This window comes from Pezoporus occidentalis, unplaced genomic scaffold (genome assembly GCF_034315485.1).
Source record: "Pezoporus occidentalis ecotype Australia unplaced genomic scaffold, CSIRO_AGI_Poc_V1 ctg201, whole genome shotgun sequence".
NCBI lineage: Eukaryota > Metazoa > Chordata > Aves > Psittaciformes > Psittacidae > Pezoporus > Pezoporus occidentalis.
The window spans coordinates 307,707-330,189 of NW_026913868.1; the positions used below are offsets into that span (position 1 = coordinate 307,707).

Below are 22,483 nucleotides of genomic sequence, written 5' to 3' on the forward strand. Positions count from 1 at the left end.
ATGCAACTGAAAAGCAAGGCATGAAGAGCCACCTTGGTAGGAGCAGGCATCAGCAGACTGATACCACATAGAGAGTATTTCTGACTGACAAGCTTAGTAAGATAAAAGGGTGCCTTGTCACAAATCTGGGGATGGTGTTTCACCTACTTGCACTCAGCTTGGAGATCATGCCTCCAATATTAGCTGTGATCATGGATTGAAATCATGAATGCTTAGCTATGAGTTAAGCAGCTTGTCACCAGAGCACCATGTCAGCCCTCTGAAAAGCTGAGTGACCTACTTTCTTGCCTTTTTCATTCAAATTGCTGGACCAAGCCTTGCAATCAGATAATATGTGCTTGATGAGTGTTGAATTCCATTAGCTGCTCTATAATAACTGAGTTAGAGGTCATATATCTTGTAAATTTCTGACTTGACATCATTTGTGTTATAGCATTACCAGTAAATATTTCTAATTAAAATTCTTCTAGCAATGTTTGAAATCTTTCCTTCTCTGAACTACTGTCTGAGCTGTCACATCAAAACAAGTTGGACCCACCCATCTGTTTTGTTGCATCCTATGAATGAGCTTAATCTCGTGTTGTAGAAAACATAAATGATAAAGATGCAAAGCATTTAGTTTGGGAAAATATGAGAATTATTTTAAGCATAAGAATACATACGGTGTACATTCATCTCTCTCACTGTCCTGCGGTACAGTACTGTGTGCCACAGAAAAAAAATACAAGACACCATGCTAAATCACTAATTGTGGAAGTTTTGGTGTCTACCCAGTATTCCTAAGGAAGTGCACACAGCAGTTCTTTGATAAAAGAGCTTCTTCTAACAGCAGCCATTTCATTACATGAAAGACAGACAAACCCAGGACATGGTTTCCATTTTAGATTTTAGAAGGGAATAATTTTAGGGGGCTTTTTAAATAAATATTGTGGATTTTAAGGAAATGTTATTTCTTTGCCACAGCTGGCACATGCCCCTCCCTGTTTTTTTAAACTGATTATAAACTGGTTGTATTTGTGCAATATAAAGTTTAAAGAAAAAAACGAACAGGGAGTTTTTCTGCCATTGCTTAAGCTGCATGAAAGGGTTACATATTGCTTATCTCTTTCCTCTGTTTTCAGACTGAGCTGCTTGACCTCTCCACGGTAGATGTAATCTTGATCTCAAACTATCACTGCATGATGGCATTGCCCTATATCACAGAATACACAGGATTCACTGGAACAGTTTATGCCACTGAGCCCACTGTTCAAATTGGCAGGTAAAAAGCCCCTTAATATTCTCTTACTCCTCTTTCATCACTGCTAAGCAAAAGGTGTAAAGGACAATATGGGTAGAGGAGTGGTGTCTAATGTTCCGAAGAGGCTCTCAGGCAGTAGCTGAACACCAGCCAAGTCCTTAGTGCTGCAAATGAGTTAACTCAATGTTTTCCAACCTCTGGAACCATCTGTCTTCAACATTTACAGCAGGTGCTTTGTGTAGCCAGTAGATGTGGGATGGTAGATCTTGAGTGGACTGAGACACCTTGGGCAGCAATTACCATAAAGCCAACTTCAAACCTTCAAAAACCATGAATCAAAGATCTCTCCTGCTCCTCTCTGCTCCCTTAAACAAAAGAGGAATCACCAGTCTTTTCAACAGTAAATGACTTTGATTATTGCCTTGTTGGTTTTCAGTGTTTGAAATTTATATTATCACACTTTCCTTCACACCACAGAAGGGAATTTAAGCTGGCTTCATCTCAAATGACAGTTGAGATACATAAGCTCTGAACTCCAAAGGGGAGCTCCAAAGAGAGAAAACAAGCAGAAATATGAGACTGAAGGAGAAAATATAAGGCCTGACAATGCAGTCAAAAACTTAAGACTTGGTCATCAAATTTCATAGTCTTTTTTTTACAAGTTGTCTGTTGATTGGATAGATCAGTACCAAAGGCTGCAGTTTTGGCCCTCGATGAAGTCTCACTGGAGTTGTGCTGTGTGCATCTTTCATGCAGAGCAGCTGCCACGTTCAGTAATGTCATGGTTTAAGCTCAGCCGGCAGCACAGAACCATGCAGCTGCTCGCTCACTCCCCGCCTCCTTCCTCCCCCAGCTCCTGAAGGGATGGGGAGGAGAATCATAGAATCATAGAATAGTTAGGGTTGGAAAGGGCCTTAAGATCATCTAGTTCCAACCCCCCTACCGTGGGCAGGGACACCTTACGCTAAGTCATATCACCCAAGGCCTCTTCCAACCTGGCCTTGAACACTGCCAGGGATGGAGCATTCACAACCTCCCTGGGCAGCCCATTCCAGTGCCTCACCACCCTAACAGGAAAGAATTTCCTTCTTATATACAATCTAAACTTCCCCTGTTTAAGTTTTAACCCGTTACCCCTTGTCCTATCACTACAGTCCCTGATGAAGAGTCCCTCTCCAGCATCCCTATAGGCCCCCTTCAGATACTGGAAGGCTGCTATGAGGTCTCCACACAGCCTTCTCTTCTCCAGGCTGAACAGCCCCAACTTCCTCAGCCTGTCTTAATATGGGAGGTGCTCCAGTCCCCTGATCATCCTCGTGGCCCTCTTCTGGACTTGTTCCAACAGTTCCATGTCCCTTTTATGTTGATCATACCAGAACTGCACACAATACTCCAGGTGATGTCTCACAAGAGCAGAGTAGAGGGGCAGGATCACCTCCTTCTACCTGCTGGTCACGCTCCTTTTGATGCAGCCCAGGATACGGCTGGCTTTCTGGGCTGCGAGTGCACACTGAAGCTGGCTCATGTTCATTTTCTCATCAGCCAACACCCCCAAGTCCTTCTCCACAGGGCTGCTCTGAATCTCTTCTCTGCCCAACCTGTAGCTGTGCCTGGGATTGCTCCCACCCAGGTGCAGGACCTTGCACTTGGCATGGTTAAACTTCATGAGGTTGGCATTAGGCCACCTCACAAGCATGTCAAGGTCCCTCTGGATGGCATTCCTTCCCTCCAGCGTATCAACCGAACCACACAGCTTAGTGTCATCGGCAAACCTGCTGAGGGCGCACTCAATCCCACTGTCCATGTCAGCGACGAAGATGTTAAACAAGACCTGCCCCAACACCAATCCCTGAGGGACGCCACTCGTTACTGGTCTCCAGGTGGACATTGAGCTATTGATCACAACTCTTTGCGTGCGGCCATCCAGCCAGTTCTTTATCCACCGAGTGGTCCATCCATCAAATTGATGTCTCTCCAATTTAGAGACAAGGATGTCGTGTGGGACAGTGTCAGATGCTTTACACGAGTCCAGGTAGATGACGTCAACTGCTCTACCCCTGTCCATCAGTTCTGTAGCCCCATCATAGAAGGCCACCAGACTGGTCAGTCAGGATTTCCCCTTAGTGAAGCCATGCTGGCTGTCACCAAGCATCTTGTTTTCATGTGCCTTAGCATGCCTTCCAGGAGAATCTGCTCCAAGATTTTGCCAGGCACAGAGGTGAGACTGACTGGTCTGTAATTGCCTGGGTCATCCATTTTCCCCTTCTAGAAAATGGGGGTTGTATTTCCCTTTTTCCAGTCATCGGGAACTTCACCTGACTGCCATGATTTTTCAAATACGATGGCCAGTGGCTTCGCAACTTCATTTGCCAGCTCCTTCAGGACCCACGGGTGGATCTCATCAGGACCCACGGACTTGTGCATGTTCAGATTTTTAAGATGGTCTCGAACCAGTTCCTCTCCTACAGTGGGCACAAGGTCTTCATTCTCACAGTCCCTGCATCTGCCTTCCAAGACTTGGGTAGTTTGGTCAGAGCCTTTGCCAGTGAAGACCGAGGCAAAGAAGTCGTTCAGAACCTCAGCCTTCTCCAAATCCTGTGTAGCCAGTTCTCTGAGAGCTTCCTGAGGGGGCCTACATTCTCCCTAGTCTGTTTTTTATTTGCTATGTACTTGTAGAATCCCTTCCTGTTATCTTCAATACCTCTAGCCAAGTTTAATTCTAACTGGGCCTTAGCTTTCCTAACCTGGTCCCTAGCTTCCCGGGTAACATCCCTGTACTCTTCCCATGCCACCTGTCCTTGCTTCCACTTACTATAAGCCTCTTTTTTCCTTTGAATTTTCCTCAGGAGCTCCTTATCCATCCAAGGAGGTCTCTTGGCCCTCCTGCTGCACTTCCTTCTGGTTGGGATGCAACACACCTGAGCTTGTAGCAGGTGATCCTTGAATATCAACCAGCAGTCTTGGGCCCCTCTGCCCTCTAGGGCTGTATCCCATGGAACCTTCCTAAGCAGGTTCCTGAAGAGGCCAAAGTCTGCTCTTTTGAAGTCCAGGGCAGTGAGCTTGCTGCGCGCTCTTCTCACTGTCCTGAGGATCATTCAAAAGAATGTAACTCCCACGGGTTGAGATAAGAACAGTCCAGTAACTAAGGTATAACACAAACCACTGCTGCTACCACCAATAATAATAATGATAAGGGAAATAACAAGGGAAGAGAATACAACTGCTCACCACCCACTGACCGATACTCAGCCCGACCCTAGCAGTGATCTAACCCTTTTGAGTAGCTGTCCCCAGTTTATATACTGGGCATGATGTGCTGTGGTATGGAATACCTCTTTGGCTAATATGGGTCAGGTGTCCGGTCTCTGCTTCCTCTCGGCTTCCCCTCCTCCCTGGCAGAGCATGAGACTCAGAAAGTCCTTGGTCAGAGTAAACATTACTTAGCAGCAACTAAAAACATCGGTGTTATCAGCGTTGTTCCCAGGCTGAAAGTCAAAAACACAGCACTGCACCAGCTACTAAGGAGAAAAATGACTGCTTCTGCTGAACCCAGGATAAATAATTAGAGACCAGATTAGGCCATGGTAACTGGACCTCTCTGTTAGCACTTCAGGGCAGGAATCTTTCTCTGTTAAAGGTCCTATGCAAACTTTCCATGGCAGAGTAATTCTCCCATTATTTAAAAACAAACAGAAACTGAAGGCCCTTGTAGGTGACAGGAATTATATAAATATGAACTAATAGTAGACCTCTGGGATATAACAAGGTAACAAGCATTGTCTTGTTGGAGAATATATTGGTGTGGTTCTCCCCACCCCAAGTAATTCCAAGTGCCATTCTTCTGCAGTTATATCTGACTTCTGCCTTCAAGGGGAAACATCCATGCAATTACAAATGCTGTTCAGTTTTGGGCAGTGAAATCTGCAATGACAATTTTTAATGCCTGACATTTTTTTGTCTTGAATGCTGTATTGTGCATTTTTAGATGGGGAGAGTTCACTCTGACAATGTTCTTGACTTCTCTAAGTGATAAACAAGCATCGGCTAATGAGTTTTCTTTGTATATTTTGTCTCATTCCATATGACAAGCAGTCAGTAACAAAGAAATCATCTTGCACAGCAGAAGAGAGATTTGGGAGTTCCTCTTGTCTTTTCACTTTCCAAATAACCCATAACCCAGTGGGCCAGATCCACTGCTGTTGCAACCAGCAGATAGAAATGAACTAGCTTGAGTTTGAAACATTCAGTGAAGAAACAGGGGTAGGATGCCTCTGGGAAGAACCCCTCTTTAAAACTGCCTAATAGTGTTACAATTTTTGTAGTATTTTGGAAACATTTAGGACAAAATTCTCTCCTGTGTGAAAGGCTGAATTACTAATTTAGTTAGGATGGATGTCTTTTCAGACTTCTCATGGAAGAACTGGTGAATTCCATTGAACGTGTGCCAAAAGCTCAGTCTGCCTCCATGTGGAAGAACAAGGAGGTACAAAGGTAAGGAACAAGCCACCAGGAAAGGGTGACTGTCCCAAAACACTGACCAAAGTCTAGAATTCATTGTAATAATGAATCAGCTGCCACCATTTGAGATTTGCTACTACCACTGAGCAGATAAAAAAAAGCCTAACAGGTTTACATCTATGACTCCTTGGATCAGTTCTTTCTTTCATCAACCATCATTGGTCATTCAAACAACCATGCAAGTTTGAACCTTGGAGGAAGACTTGGTAACACAAAAGTCTTCCCTGATCTCCGCTCACATAGTTTAGCTTCATGATGGTAGACAAACCCAGCAAATTTTTGTATTAACTTGTAAGAAGTTGTTGAAATTAGCAAGCAACTTAAACCTATTTATATTGTGTTGGAGTAATTTTAATTTACAATATTTACATTAATGTTTGCTGAAATGGTAAGAAAGTCAAGCTACAGCTGTTGAAGGTCACTGGTGGCCAGCAACAGAGCAGTGCTACCTTTCCTCCCAGGATTTACAGCGTCTTTCACATATGAAGAGCAGAGGTGTGGAGGGTTATTTTTTGGCTTTTCAAAACTTAGAAGCAAATGGAAATCTGCATAAAAAAGGTTAGTTGCAAGCTCTCTGTCCGTTATTCCATCTAAACATAAAAACAAGGTGCTCAAAATTGAGGTCTTCCACATCTAGAACTTTGAAAGCCTATGTAATCTGAAAGTTATCCATACGGTTACTAATTGCAGATAATGCTTTCCTTGGAAATAAAACAGATTTAGGTGCACAACATGTTCTATGAAGGAGACAGTTTCATTTTTAGCACATTTTAAAGATAGGGACTGTTGATTAGAAAGTTATTTTTAAAAGCTGCTTTGTGCATTTTTAATTGATCTCCCAGTTTTCTACTCCCAATTCTTAACATTGCTTGATTTAAACCTTTACTAAAAATGAATTATTTCATGCACTATAAAAGTAGTCCTGATATTTTCCAGTATCACAAAGCAAAGGAATGAAAAACCCAAATTAACATATATTTAGCTATGCATTGTACTGCCCTGCTGAGCTTAGGAGCAGTCTTAACTCAGCGCTGTAACTCTTCTGAAGAAGGCAAATGAAACACCCACATAAACCAAAACCAAAGGCAGTGAAGTTGATCAGGATTTTGTGCTGGTTGATGTATACTCTGATCAGAATTTTGTTGTTTTTTTAAATTTTGGGTCAGCTAGCCTGCCCAGAACCACTCCTGAAGCTCATAGTGTTGTGAAGAGGGAGAATTAGAGCCATTATTCTCAACACACTACTGCATGTGTTTAGTATGCATGGTTTAAAGGAGGATCATATATCTTGGAGCTCATTTAATGTCACTTTACTGGTGGTCATATTTTAGAAAAAGTGCTGTTTAGCACTTTGTGTGCTGTTGACTATTCCAGGGGCGAACACAGAGAACTAATCTTTGTCTGCTAGAGAAGGCTGAAGTCTTTCTGTTGGAGCTGTATTTAAAATACTTTTCCCTGTCTCATGTTGCTTGGGAAGTACTCTAACATCAGTAATGCTTCCTTGGTACTGTTGAGTAGCTGTTGTAACAGAGTACCAGATGAGGTAGGAGAATAGTATAAGAGCCTACCACTCCGGGGTGAACAGCATCCTGTTCTACCTATGAGGACATTGTCCACATCCCACTGCCACACATCCACACTGACACGTCCTGCTGCTATAGTATGGTATGTTGGGAACCTCGGTTGGATGGCAAGTCCCTCAGCTTCCATGAAATGCACACATTGCTCAGATATGAGACAGAGGCAGAGCAATGAAATGCTGTGCTCATGGGGATAGTCAGACATAGTACTGCAGCTCTTCAGTAATGTAAGTCTGTGTATTGAAAACTCTGCCTTGAGGCTGGTATGAACCACTGCATTCTGTGAGCTGGAACAAGGGGATGAATCCAAACTTTTTCCAACTGTACCCCACCTGTGCTCTGAGTTTCCCCCTTCAGCTCCCTATGCTACTATAAAATGGAGCTCCTATCCACCACAGAGGGTATACAGGGACTTAATTAATGTTTGCAAAGTGTTTTGAGATTCATGGTGACAAGTGCCATGCAAGCATAAATGGAACTGATTATTATAGGATGAGAGCAAACATCTACTGATCCACAAATTAACACCTGGCTAATAGCACATGCAGGGTTGGACTGACATCCGTTATTTAAGAAAATGTGATCCTTGATGAATTTTTTTTAATAGTTGGCAGCTGCTAGAACAGAATACATATTACTTCTGAGTCTAACTTCAATTTTCCAGGCTGATCAATCACCATTGCTGCTTTACAGTTCAGCTGGTTCTACTCTGAATAGTTAGTATAAAACACAAAGTATTATCATCTTCATTAAATAAAGTATTGAAGCATTTTAAATGCAAATACTGTATAAATATAAAAGTTCATTATAGTGGTTTACATTTTTTTCATTATCAGATCCAGTCTGAACTAATTGCTTAGCCAGTTTTATTACCATTGGTTTTTATTTTAAATGAGCAGTCTCGTGGAAGCTCCATAGATGCTCAGCCAGGATTTCTTTCACACAGATTAGGATTCAGGAGGCTAAAAAAGAAATTTGCCCTATGAAAGATGCTTTGTCGACTACCTATTTGATGGTTTCTTCTGTCTTTCTATCAAAGTGTCTGAAATAGGCTATTTCTTGAGACAGAGGACAAGAGAGGCCAGTATTCTGATCTGATTTGGTACTACCATCCTCCTCTCCCTTCAAACAAGAACACATTATGTTATACACTATATGTTATTTGCCTTGAACAGGAGGGACTGTCTGTCTGCAGATGCGCAGTTAAGAATACCAGCCTCTGAGTTTCTTAAGCATAAATTTTATATACTAACCACAGGACCATGCTGCTTTGTGATACCTTCCTGTTTGTGGCCGAGGGCTGGCTGTCCTGGTATCTGCCCATGTACATCTGTTTGTTATGAGGTGATCCGTAATGGGATGTTGCCATAGTGTTAGTAGATTGACTCCAGATCTTAAAATATCCTCTAGTAACTTCCTGTACAAGTTTTAAAATGGCGGGTGGCAGGTTTAAATGCCAGCAGGCCCACATCTGAGGAATCAGCAGTCTTCATTATCTCTGTGTGCCATCTGACGAAGAATTCAACCACTGGAAAATTGTCCCATTGGTCTCTGTTGGGGATCAGAGTATATTTACCGTGTAGATACAGAGATAGATACCGTGTAGATAGAAAGTTACTTCAATCACCAAGGACAATTCCCCACTCTTCTCCATTACCTGTAGATATATTCTCCTCTTCCCAGAAGAGAAGCTCCTGAAAGCATCCAACACTAAATGCTTCTTATGGTAGGTTAAAGGCTTTTACAGGCAATTTGCTTCAGTGCAGTGGTGGACAACTATCCATGTTGCTTGGCTTTTTTGTTGCTTACGACTTCCCAAAAAAGATCTTGAAGACTTTGTTTGTTTCCTTAAGCGCAGTATGCTTTCAGCCTGCATGTCCTGGAATTACAGTTCTCGCACTAGACCTGTGCATTGGTTTTGGCAATAGCTGGCCTTAATCCTTTCTTCAGTGTCTTAAATTATGGAAGAGTTCACTGACCTAGTAGATATAACAATAAATTAAATTCCTTTAAACAAATTGATCAAAGAAACTTGACCAATTTCCATAAATCTTTGGAAATTGGTTTGAATTAGCCTTTGATTTAGCATTGGTTTAATATACAAAAAAAAAATCTCCTATTCTTCTTATGCATTTGGCAGCTGTGCTGCTTCCTGCCTCAGTTCATGTTGCTAAGGAAGATTTATTTCCCAGAAGTTAGCTATCGCTCTTACAGCCTGTGACATTATAGTTCACTTCTTCCCTTGATGACACTGCCCAGCTAACTTGCAATGTCTGTGAAGAGCAGAATGGATGGATTTTACTTTGGTGTAAAACATCTTAAATACTTCCGTGTAGGAGATTTCAAAGAGCTCTGCAGTGTCAGCTAGTATATCCTTGCCAGTATCATGGGAAGGTAAGTGGGGTATTGCAGTTGAAGTCAAGAAAGCTGAGGTGTAGGGGCATATGCTCTGCTAAGAGACTGGTGACAGAAATAAGAGCAGAGCCAGCCCTTGTTCATGGTCTGGTACCTGTACTTTAATCACGAGATTGTGGCTTACTTTTGTTTCCAAATTCTTAGGAATATACATATACTTAAGATATGCAGAATAGACCCTGATTCCAGATCCCAGTCATCTCTATCAATTCTGGTGGTGCATTTCATGTTGACATCTCAGCTCAGCCAGCATCTTATGTGAAAATACCAGAAGAGTTGCTGTAACACCTTCATCACAGCTATGTCTGTGATGGAAGACCTGAGTTGGAACAGCTACAAAGAGAGCTGGAGGAGAGCAGTCTTTGGGGTGAGGCAAAAATGAGCAGTTTGGTTGTGCTCCTCAACAGGCAGAAAGTTATGCACCTCACTTTGAAGCACAGGTGTATTTAAAATAAAAAGATGAAAAGAAGAGAAAAATTGAAGATGTGGAGCATGTAAATGGGTATAGAAACTGGTGGTCCATCAGAAAGTCCTGAAAATGCTCACACCCTGTTGATTTTTGCAGATTGCTGCCTGTCCCTCTGAAGGATGCAGTGGAGGTGTCTATGTGGAGGAAGTGCTACACCATGCCAGAAGTGAACGCTGCACTCAGCAAGATCCAGCTCGTGGGGTATTCTCAGAAAATTGTGAGTACCTGTAAAGCTGTTGGCAGGTCAGCAGTAACAACTTGTTTTCCAGCTTTTCTCTGGAAATGTCCTTCCTTTTCTGTTTTACCTCTAGATCCTGTGTAAGATCTGGTTGCCCTAGCCTAGGAAAGCAAGATAAGATTATATTGAATGTCCTTCAGTCTGCCTCCCAGGAAGGGTTCTTGTTAGGTGAAATCAGGGAGTATCTATTTGTTTCTTCTCTTCCCCAAGAGGACCAATTTTTAAGGCAGCGTACCTTCAGATTTGGAATTGATGGCTGGCCCACTGAGAGCTGGGAGGATGTACCAAACAAATGTATCCTCTCTGTCTGTAAGCCACATCCCCTTCTGCGTTACCATGTATCTCACTTCTGGGAATCTTTTGAGTGCTTTAGCCTCCACTTTCTTTTATACTGCAAATTAGGGATTGTAAACAAAACCTAATGGTTCAATCTGAACTTCAGAAACCCCTTTCCCAGGGTTCCCAGCTAACATTTGCTGTCTGTAAGGCTATTGACTATAACCCAATGAAGTTTCTAGAATGAACAGAACAAACAGTTCAGTAGGTTCCCTTATGGCTTGCAGGCAGCATGTGGGCCATGAGACCTGCGACTGTGGCTCAGGGCTGAAAAAATAAAAAGGTGGGTTAAAATAAGTGGTGTACCCAAAGCTTTTTCTCTGCTCCCTTTTCTTAAGCAATGGGCCACTGAAGTTTGGAGACTGCTATTTATGCGTAAGACAGTTTGAAAAAGTAACCAGTGCTGCTGTGTACTAAATTGGGTGGATTTGGGTTTGTGTGGTGCTGCTGCATTAGAGCTGCTGAAAAAGATCCCCAGCCACCACTAACATGGCTGCTGACATAAATAACAGCTGCAGCTTTGTCTAGCAGCTGGACAGGTTGAGGGTGTTTGGATTCCTTATTATCCCTGTTTCTGTTCATTTTTTACTATCCTCACAGTGTGGATGCATCTCGCCTAATTTTAGATTGATGCATCTGAGCCAATCACTCTTTTATAGTTACCGGGAAAAGAGACGTATTTTATCTCTTCCCAAAGCTAGCTCTTAAAGTAATCAGATTCTCATCAGCCAGTTAACCCAAAACTGGGTGACAGTATCAGGAATAGTTTGCTGTCCATTTTCCATGTCTCCATATCAGCAGAACCCTAAAGCACTCCGAAGGATGGAGACCCTGCCTTGTTTTGCAAGGCATCCAAATACATATTGAGATACTAGAAAAATTATTAGTATGGCATGAATCATATGCTTGTTCTATTATTCAGTAACCAGAAAGTAGATCACATTAATGAGGTATATGTGGAGGCTTATTTTCATTTCGCAGAACAAGTATAACGCATTACTGTGTACGGATAAAGCAATCCACTGTCTAATGACACCTGGAAAGGAGACAACTATCAGGTTGCTTATGCTTAGAGCTGAAACTGAAATTTGGATTGAGTTTGCAGGGTGTTGTTTCTAAATCACTAGTAAATAGCATTTAAAAAGAAATAACATTTGAAAGTGAGTGAGTTTGAGGTTAAGTTTATGTTTTCTACAGCAAAATCTGTAACCCAGATAGAGTTTATATCAGAGCAGAACTACGTGTTCTTCCTTCTCTCCTGCAGGCCGCTATCAGTAAAATTTGACTAAGGGAGTATAGCATCTTCAAAGATTCTCCTACAGTCTTCTTCAGTACAGCAAAGGCAGGCAGAGGATCAAGATGCCTGCTGATTCCTTCATTTAGAGTTATGGTTGAGTGTGAACTCAGTTATACGCTGTAGAATTCACACAGAAGAGAGATTTTATGAAGGTACTACCTGAGGAAAAGCTTTTCTTAGAACATGTGTCCTGTTAGACATGGGTAAATAAAAACAGCAAACGTGAAGCTCAGGAAACCAGCTTCATAAGGGGTTTGACTAGCAGAACCAGTTTTAAAATTCATACCACTGATGATAAAATGACTTCTTCTGACATCTCTCAGGGCTCATTCATGTTATTGTCTCTTTCTGTGTGTTTCAGGAGCTGTTTGGTGCTGTACAAGTCACCCCTCTCAGCTCAGGCTATGCTCTTGGAAGTTCCAATTGGATTATCCAGTCGCACTATGAAAAGGTTTCCTATGTTTCAGGATCTTCTCTACTTACAACACACCCTCAGGTATAGTCCCTGACTTTTGTTAGTCTTCTATAGTGGAAAGTATCTTTGCTCAAGAATGAAAAATAGCAGGGCTTATTCCAGCTGGAATCAGGTGTGGTATAGAAGCTGTACTGAGATAACTGGTAGCAACTGACTAGACTTAACAGGCACTGAGAAGACATACTACGCTGATAAATGGACAGGTATCAATAGTTACTAGGGAAAGATAACTAAAATTCTTTGCTATGGATGATTTGATGTTAACTTACTCACAAGATATGAAACTCTCCTTCACCTTAAAATAGGAAATTTTCAACAGTTAAACAGTAGAGCATTAGTGCCTTTTTTTACAATCCATATTTCACTGAAGAGCCTTTACAGACAGTTCACAGACTGCTTCTATATCACTTCTGAAACATCCTTCCTTGGGAGAAATGATAGCTAACTGGCTGCCAACTTTTCCACCCTGCTCTGCTAAGGGCAAAGTCTTTATAGTGCTGTAGATGTAATTTCCAGTAAATTAATTCTCTCTAGATCCATAAATTCTTAGTGCAAAGAATGGCTTGAAGTTTGCAGTACTGTGTGCTTCAGAAGTTGTCAAAATAGTTAAAAGCAATATTAGCAGGAGGTATTTAAAAATAATTTAGAAAATGTGTCAGGTTCATGATCAGTAAGTAATTTCCCCCAGGGTGAGTATCTCCTAAAGAGCTTTGCTTCTGAGCATCCTTCATTTAAAAGCTTGATCTCAGGAGCTGAACAACTGCAATAGATAAACCATCCTTAATAGTATGGCTGTATGCAGCCATATGCATGCAGCATATCAGAGACTTTAAATCCCTTTTTCTCATTGGCCTCATAGTGGCCTTATGCTTTTTCGTCACTTCTAGCGAAGGAGCTGCAGCAATGTTTGGCAATATATGAATGGAATATTTGTCTGAGGAGAAACTTTGCACTGTAAGAAGTAATTTGGTAACTGAGAGTATTTTTCCCTCACTGACATTCTAACACTGACTTCTGGAGAAGAGAAGGCTCCAGGAAGACATATGGGCAGCTTCCAGTGCCTAAAGGAGCCGACAAGAAAGCTGGAGAGGAGGTTTTTGAAGGGCATGTAGTGACAGGGCAAGGGGGAATGGCTTTAAACTGACAGAGGGGAGATTTAGATGAGATCTTGGGAAGAAGTTCTTCCCTGTGAAGGTGATGAGGCCCTGGCACAGGTTGCCCAGAGAAGCTGTGGCTGCCCCATCCCTGGCAGCATTCAAGGCCATGATGGGCGGGGCTTGGAGCAACCTGGTCTAGTGGAAGGTGTCCCTGCCCATGGCAGGGAGTTAGAACTAGATGGTGTTTCAGGTCCTTCCAACCCAGGCCATTCCATGATTCTGTAATTCTGTGACATGAAATGATGGTTCAGTTTATCAGGTTAGACTGGCCAAACTTCATCATTTTGCAAAGGTGAACATTTCTCTGGAAATTTCTGGTAAAATCCCTGTTTTTAAGGAAACTGTCTCCCCATGGCAGGAAATGGTCTGTGAATGAACTGCCTTGTTACAGCCCATGAGCAGCAGATCTGCACTCACTTACTGCAACCTGCAGAAGTAGTAGCAGTTAGACAGAGCAGTTTCAGCTTTAAAAAGTGCAGGGAAAAGTATTGTGAGCCTGCCTGAAACCCTAGGGACCTACTCTGTTGGCTAACAAGAGGTGAAAACTTGACTGTTCACTCTGCTGATAGTGTTGCTTGTCCCACACACTCTCAAAGAGTTTCCTTATTAAGCATACAGTCCATTGCACTTTTCATCATTTTACATTAATGCATAGTTTGAAGGAATAGCTTACTGGATATTTAAAATTACGTCTGATTTGTGCTTTGCTTGCAATTTACCTGTCATGGTTTAAGCCCAGCCAGCAACCCAGAACCACGCAGCTGCTTGCTCACTCCCCACCTCTCTTCCTCCCACCACTCCCAGAGGGATGGGGAGGAGAGTCAAAAGAATGTAACTCCCATGGGTTGAGATACAAGCAGTCCAGTAACTAAGGTATAACACAAACCACTGCTGCTACCACCAATGATAATAATGATAATGAAAATAACAAGGTGAGAGAATACAACTGCTCACCATCTGCCGACTGATACCCAGCCCAACCTGAGCAGCGATCTAGCCTTTCTGGGTAACTGCCCTCAGTTTATATACTGGGCATGACATGCTGTGGTATGGAATACCTCTTTGGCTGGTTTGGGTCAGGTGTCCAGTCTCTGCTTCCTGTCGGCTTCCCCTCCTCCCTGGCAGAGCATGAGACTAAGAAAGTCCTTGGTCAGAGTAAACATTACTGAGCAACAACTAAAAACATCGGTGTTACCAGCGTTGTTCCCAGGCTGAAAGTCAAAAACACAGCACTGCACCAGCTACTAAGAAGGAGAAAAATGACTGCTACTGCTGAACCCAGGACAATATCCACCCCTTATTCCATACCATTCATGTCATGCTCAGATCCCACATTCTTCAATATACCATCACTCTTGTCTCACATATATATATATGTATACACATACACACACACACACAGATATATTGCTTAGTGCATGGACCGATCCCTATAAAGCTGCTGAGTCCATCCGGTCCATGATGTCAGGCTCCATCTCTTGTAACAGTCTTTTAGAGCGGGACAGGCTGTGTGCAGTGTTGGATTATTGCCTGCTGATGACACCGCGGAACTCATCTGGTCACTGCTGAGCTGGTCTAGTTTCTTCAAGGTTCATTCTTTGTTGGAATGATGGTTGGAGGGAAGTCAGGGCCAGTTGCTGGTGAACTGAAGGCATCTAATTGGTGGGCTATAAAAGTGCTACATAGCAGGCATACAGTTGAGCTCATTGTCTCAAATCCCCTTGAGGTACACATCAGACTTCCCCGTCTTCCTGCGTTACCCACCAGGTACATCCGGGTCCCTGAGCAAAAGTAATCCCAAGAGTGGGTTTGCCTTTACCTGAAGCAGGAATAACCCAGACTGTCTTCCCTAGCAAATTCTTTATGTGCACCACAGGAACTTTGTTCCCTTCTACAGAATGTAAAGGTTCTGACTGGGCTGGGCCAGCCCTGTTGGCAGATCCTCTGGTGTTGACCAACCAGGTGGCTTTTGGTAAATGTGTATCCCAATGCTTGAAATTCCCATCACCCATTGCTCTCAGTGTGGTTTTTAACAGCCCATTGTACCATTCAGTTTTCCCAGAGGCTGGTGTGTGGTAGGGGATGTGATATACCCACTCAATGCCATGCTCTTTGGCCCTAATGTCTATAAGGTTGTTCCTGAAATGAGTCTCACTGTCTGACGCAGTTCTCTCTGGAGTGCCTTGTTGCCACGAAATCTGTTTCTCAAGGCCCAGGATAGTGTTCCAGGCAGTGGTACAGGGCACAGCATATGTTTCCAGCCAGCCGGTGGTTGCTTCCACCATGGTAAGCACATGGCACTTACCTTGGCGGGTTGGTGGGAGTGTGATATAGTCAGTCTGCCAGGCCTCCCCGTATTTGTACTTCAGCCATCATCCTCCATACCAAAGAGGCTTTAACTGCTTGGCTTGCTTAATTGCAGCACATGTTTCACAGTTGCAAATAACCTGGGCAATAGTGTCCATTGTTAAGTCCACCCCTCGATTACAAGCCTGCCTGTATGTTGCATCTCTGCCCTGATGGCCTGAAGTGTCATGGGCCCACCAGGCCAAAAATAATTCACCCTTATGTTGCCAATCTAAGTGCATCTGAGCCACTTCAGTCTTAGCAGCTTTATCCACTTGTTGGTTGTTCTGGTGTTCCTCAGTGGCCCGACTCTTGGGTACATGGGCATCTACTTGGTGTACCTTCACCACCAGGTTCTACACCCAGGCAGCAATATCTTGCCACAGTGCAGCAGCCCAGATGGGTTTACCTCTGCATTGCCAGTTGCTCTGCTTCCACTGCTGCAACCACGCCCACAGGGCATTTGCCACCATCTATGAGTCAGTATAGAGATAAAGTACTGTCCACTTTTCTTGTTCAGCAATGTCCAAGGCCAGCTGGATGGCTTACAGCTTGGCAAACTGTCGTGGTTTAAACCCAGTCAGGTAATTCGTTCGCTCACTTCCCCCCCTTTCTTGCCCTCCCCCTGCTCTCGGAGGGACGGAGAGGAGAATCGAAAAGAATGCAACTCCCACGGGTTGAGATAAGAACAGTTTAGTAACTAAGGTATAACACAAATCACTACTGCTACCACCAATGATAATAATGATAAAGGAAATAACAAGGGAAGAGAATACATCATCTCACCACCAGCCGACCGATAACTCGTCCCCCAGGCCCAGCCAAGCTCCGACCGATACCTCCTCCAACCCTGCCGTCTCCCAGCCCTTCCGGCTCACTCCCCGTTACATCCTGGGCATGACGTGCTGTGGTATGGAATACCTCTTTGGTCAGTTTGGGTCAGGTGTCCTGTCTCTGCTTCCTCCTGGCTTCCCCTCCTCCCTGGCAGAGCATGAGGCTCACAAAGTCCTTGGCCAAACCAAAACATCGCTTGTTATCAGCTCTGTTCCCGAGCTGAAAGTCAAAACATTGCACTGCACCAGCTACCAAGAAGGGGAAAAATGACTGCTACTGCTGAACCCAGGACATTATCCACCCCTTATTCCATACCATTCACGTCATGCTCAGATCCCACATTTTCCATATACCATCACTCTTATCTTAGTGCATGGACCAGTCCCTATAAAGCTGCTGAGTCCATCTGGTCCATGATGTCAGGCTCCATCTCTTGTAACAGTCTTCCAGAGCAGGAGAGACTGTGTGCAGTGTTCACACTCGTGAATAACTTAGGCAATAGTGTCCATTGCTAGGTCCACCCCTTGATCATGAGTCCATCTCTGTGTTGCATCTCTGCTCTGATGGCCTGAAGTGCCATGGGCCCACCAGGCTCAAAATAATTCACTGTCCCCTTAAGCAGTTTCTGCAGCTTGTTGCTGGGGACTCCATACAGCTGCCTTCCATCTCCAATGCTTCCAAAGCACTGGAGGGGCCCAGTGGACTAGATACTTGCCCATACTGTCACACACACCCTGCCACTCATCACTGTCCAGCCTTGGAGAAAACCTCTTGGTCCCCCTATATTGTCGTCTAACCCCAGACAAGACCCAAACCTGACTCTGCTTAACTTTTGAGATCAGACAAGATGGTTGTGGGTAGAACACAGCCTGTGTGTGTGCCAACATGCTGATCCCCATCACAATCAGCAGGCAGGTTCCAAGGATACCCAAAGGCCATTCAAAACCTTCAGAACTCTCAGTTGATGCTGCTGTGCTTGTTGCTGGGGCTGGTGTAGCTGCTGTGCTTGTCACTGGGGCTGGTGTAGCTGCTGTGCTTGCCGGCTCTCCCACCACCAGCTTCCCTTTTCCTGAGTCCAGCTCTTCCTCCTCTGCCTTGCTGGGAAATGCTGCGTGGTCTCCTGCATCCTCCTGGGGCTCGGCGGGCGGCTTCCGGGAAACGCTCTCGGCCGTCGCGGGGCTGGGCTCGGCCGCGGGGCTCGGCTCCTCCGCGGGGCTGGGCTCGGCCGCGGGGCTCGGCTCGGCCGCGGGGCTCGGCTCGGCCGCGGGGCTCGGCTCCTCCGCCGCCTTCTCCCGCTGCTCGGCAGCCCCTTCCTTCTGCTCCTCGACCGCCCCGACCTCCTCCACCGGCCGCCGTCCCCTCGCGGCCTCCGGCCCCGCTCCCGCCGCCGCTTGGTCCCCGGGGCCGCTCTCCCGGGCCGGTTCGGCTGCCGCCGGCTCCCGGGGCCGCTCCCCCTCGGCTCCCCGCAGCCTCACGAAGATGGAGAGTAGGGTGAGGGCCAGGGCGGTGAAGAGCAGCCGGACGGCCAGGTACAAGTCCACGGCCACGTCCGTCCCGCCCTGCTGCTGGAGCCCGCCCGTATTACAAGCCATTGCCATAAAGCACAGTGAGACAAGAACCTTAGCCCAGGCCCCATACTTGATAAACACTATCACAGCAAATACCGGCTCTACGTAAGTTACAACATTCTGAAGCTGTGAGATCAAGGAAAACAACTCTGAGAGCCAATAAATCAGCATTGTGACGAGTGACTATTAATCCAGTCAGATCTGTCGTTATCTCAACCCTTCGTGCCCCACGTTGGGCGCCAAAAAGAACTGTCGTGGTTTAAACCCAGTCAGGTAACTCGTTCGCTCACTTCCCCCCCTTTCTTGCCCTCCCCCTGCTCTCGGAGGGACGGAGAGGAGAATCGAAAAGAATGCAACTCCCACGGGTTGAGATAAGAACAGTTTAGTAACTAAGGTATAACACAAATCACTACTGCTACCACCAATGATAATAATGATAAAGGAAATAACAAGGGAAGAGAATACATCATCTCACCACCAGCCGACCGATAACTCGCCCCCCAGGCCCAACCAAGCTCCGACCGATACCTCCTCCAACCCTGCCGTCTCCCAGCCCTTCCGGCTAACTCCCCGTTACATCCTGGGCATGACGTGCTGTGGTATGGAATACCTCTTTGGTCAGTTTGGGTCAGGTGTCCTGTCTCTGCTTCCTCCTGGCTTCCCCTCCTCCCTGGCAGAGCATGAGGCTCACAAAGTCCTTGGCCAAACCAAAACATCGCTTGTTATCAGCTCTGTTCCCGAGCTGAAAGTCAAAACATTGCACTGCACCAGCTACCAAGAAGGGGAAAAATGACTGCTACTGCTGAACCCAGGACACAAACTGACTCGATTCACCCTCTCCTTCAGCAGTTTCTGCAACTTGTCACTGGGGACTCCATACAGCTGCCTTCCATCTCCGATGCTTCCAAAGCACTGGAGGGACCCACTGGACTAGATACTTGCCCATACTGTCCTACACACCCTGCCACTCATGACTGTCCAGCCTCTGCAAAAATATCTTGGTGGTCCTCCTATATCGTTGTCTAACCCTAGACAACACCCAAACCCAGCCCTTTTAGCTTCTTTGAGCAGACAAGATGGGGCATTCTCAGGGTGGTAACGCCGTAGGCAAAACATAGAGAGCATATGCAGCAACAAGCTGGTTCCCAGCAAGAGGAGCAGGGTGCTTTCAAGGCCATTGAAAGGATATTCAGGATCTTTAACTCTTCCAGAATCTACTCCCGCTGTAAATAGCCTGGTGAGGGAGCAGAGGGTGTGAGGGAATATCTTCTCCATAGATTGAACCCCCAAGGAAAGGAAAAAGAAAGATGTGTAATTGCTAAATACTCCATTATATTCCTCCCAAAGTATAGAGGTGATGACCACACTGGGAACGCAAGCCAGATCAGTTTCATAATCAATGAGTCTATTGTATTAAAAGTCATTACCATAAAGTACAGCGAAAGAAGAAACTTAGCCCAAGGCCCTCAGCTGATAAACACTAAAACAGCAAATACTGGCTGTAAGTAAGGTGTGACATGCTGAAACTCTGAGACCAAGAGCAACAACTTTGAGAGCCAATAAATCAGCATTGTGATGAGTGACTGTTAATCCGAAACAATGAATGTTATCACAAATACAATTAGACACACTCTGGTCAGATCTGTCATTATCTCAACCCTTCATGCCCCACGTTGAGCGCCACAAAGAGCTGTCATGGTTGAAGCCCAGCCAATAACTCAGAGCCACATAGCCACTCACTCACTCCCCACTTCTCTTCCTCTCCCCACTCCCAGAGGAATGGGAAGGAGAATCAAAAGAATGTAACTCCCACAGGTTGAGATAAGAACAGTCCAGTGACTAAGGTATAACACAAACCACTGCTGCTACCACCAATAATAATAATGATAAGGGAAATAACAAGGGAAGAGAATACAACTGCTCACCATCCATCGAATGATACCCAGCCCGACCTGAGCAGCAATCTAGCCCTTCTGGGTAACTGCCCACAGTTTATATACTGGGCATGACATTCTGTGGTATGGAATACCTCTTTGGTATTCCAGTCATGTGTCCGGTCTCTGCTTCCTGTCGGCTTCCCCTCGTCCCTGGCAGAGCATGAGACTCAGAAGGTCCTTGGTCAGAGTAAACATTACTGAGCAACAGCTAAAAACATCAGTGTTATCAGCGCTGTTCCCAGGCTGAAAGTCAAAAACACAGCACCAGCTACTAAGAAGGAGAAAAATGACTGCTACTGCTGAACCCAGAACAACCACACCAAATATGTTACCAGATATCCTTTGCATATCAAATATCATCGTCATCTTGCATTTGCTCCCAGATAGTTTTTAAGACAATGGATAGTTTTTTGTCCTAGTGTTAATCCCTGTTAACATCAGTACAAGTTCCTACAGTATGGTGATTCTGTAATGACTAGTGGTTTTTATGAGCTGCCAGCCAACTCTTCATGTGCTTGATGTTTGACAGACAATATGTAATGATAACAATATCTTGAGTGGCACAGAGTCAAAATTGTGTTCAACAAAGCAGCATTTTTTCTTCAGGGCCTGAAAAGTTGTTTCTGACCTGTTTCTCCATAGAACCATAGTGAGCAGTCATCATGAAATTCCTGTCTTTTAACAGCATATGAAAACAGTCACTGCATTTTGTTTCAAAAAGAAGATCCAGTTAATCAGCATATGTTTATGTAAAACTATATCCAGAGTATAATAGTAAAACATTAGCACTTTTCCAGTCTTCTGGAATTTCCTCCATAGGTATTACAAGCAAGCTTCAGTTGACCAGGCTCTCATCAGCCATTTGTTTAGGGTCATAAGACACAGATTATTTGGCCATACAAGTGGAGAAATGCTTTGCCCTCTTACTTCTTGTCTAGTATAGAGACAAGCCTGGAAAGCATTTCCTTCTCTCAGGGTTTAAACAGCGTAAGATTCATCTTACCTGACCAAAACTGGGCCTCCACCCAGTTCTTTCCTCCTTTTCCTTTCTGCCAGCACTGGGATTTAAGAGCTGACATTGTGGAGATGGCAGCACTGATGGGAATTAGGAGTCACGGGAGGAGAGTGAAATTGCTTCTTTGGCATAAATTGCAGCCTAAAGCTTTCTTGACATTTTATGTTACATCTAGGTTACATCTAAAAACCAGCAGTTTATGTCTGCAATCAGTCCATCTCTATTAACAACTGGTAGAAAGTGAAGCAGTTAGCTTAGCTTAGATATGGCCCAGGATGTGCTGATTAGGTGAAGCTGGGTGCAGTGAATGCTGGCCGTTGGATCGATCCTGGATGCAGTAGCAGGAATATCTTGCAAAATCCTCAGCCGGTCTGTAGGAAGAGCAGGTGAAGGGTTCAGCAAGATTGTATTCATAGCTGCTGAAAGTAACTGAACAGCTTGAAAAGGTTTCTTTGAGAGTTCTGGCATCATTAATTGTTCCCTTTACTTCTGTCTTCTGGCAAATGGTTTCTATTGAAAATTTTGCTTCACCCTCCACTGAGGATAGAATTGACACCAATTGCCACTGAAGTGGAGAGCAAGAGTTGACAGTACAGGTTCAGACATGTCACTAAAAGCCTTTCAAGACATATTCTTTACATTAACCCCCCAAAATCAATTCAAGCCCTCTCAGTGCAATAGCATCTGAAATTATGAGTATCTAATACGGGATAATCATTATGTACATTATCACAGGCAGATTCGATATTATTTTTTATTGCATTATTGGCATTTCATTTTCACAGACACACGATGGAGAGTCAAAGATTGCAATAAATCTCACCTGTTTGGTCAGGTCCAACATGGTGATGCACAGCGTAAACTTCTGTCAAAGTTGATATGAAATTCCCCTGCATGTTTTAACAGAGCAAGGTCTTTCTCAACTACTTAAGAATGGCACTGAGGAGCTGTGAGCAAGGAAATTAATGGTACAGTGGTCTTGTAGAGGAAATCTCTTTGTCAGTCTCTTCTGGTCAAAATCTTTCCTGGTTGGTGAGACTAGAGTCTATTAAGAATAC

The 22,483-nt window shown here is 44.4% G+C and overlaps 1 protein-coding gene across 2 annotated transcripts in view; it reads left to right on the forward strand.

The window, feature by feature from the left end:
- Window positions 1-22,483, forward strand: part of INTS9 (integrator complex subunit 9) — an 83,612-nt gene that overhangs the window by 15,762 nt on the left and 45,367 nt on the right. For both annotated transcript variants that reach the window (XM_062618572.1, XM_062618573.1), the window contains exons 5-8: window positions 1,122-1,261; window positions 5,645-5,731; window positions 10,319-10,439; window positions 12,455-12,589. In XM_062618572.1, the coding sequence (XP_062474556.1) occupies window positions 1,122-1,261; window positions 5,645-5,731; window positions 10,319-10,439; window positions 12,455-12,589 (483 nt within the window). The remainder of the gene's footprint in view (window positions 1-1,121; window positions 1,262-5,644; window positions 5,732-10,318; window positions 10,440-12,454; window positions 12,590-22,483) is intronic.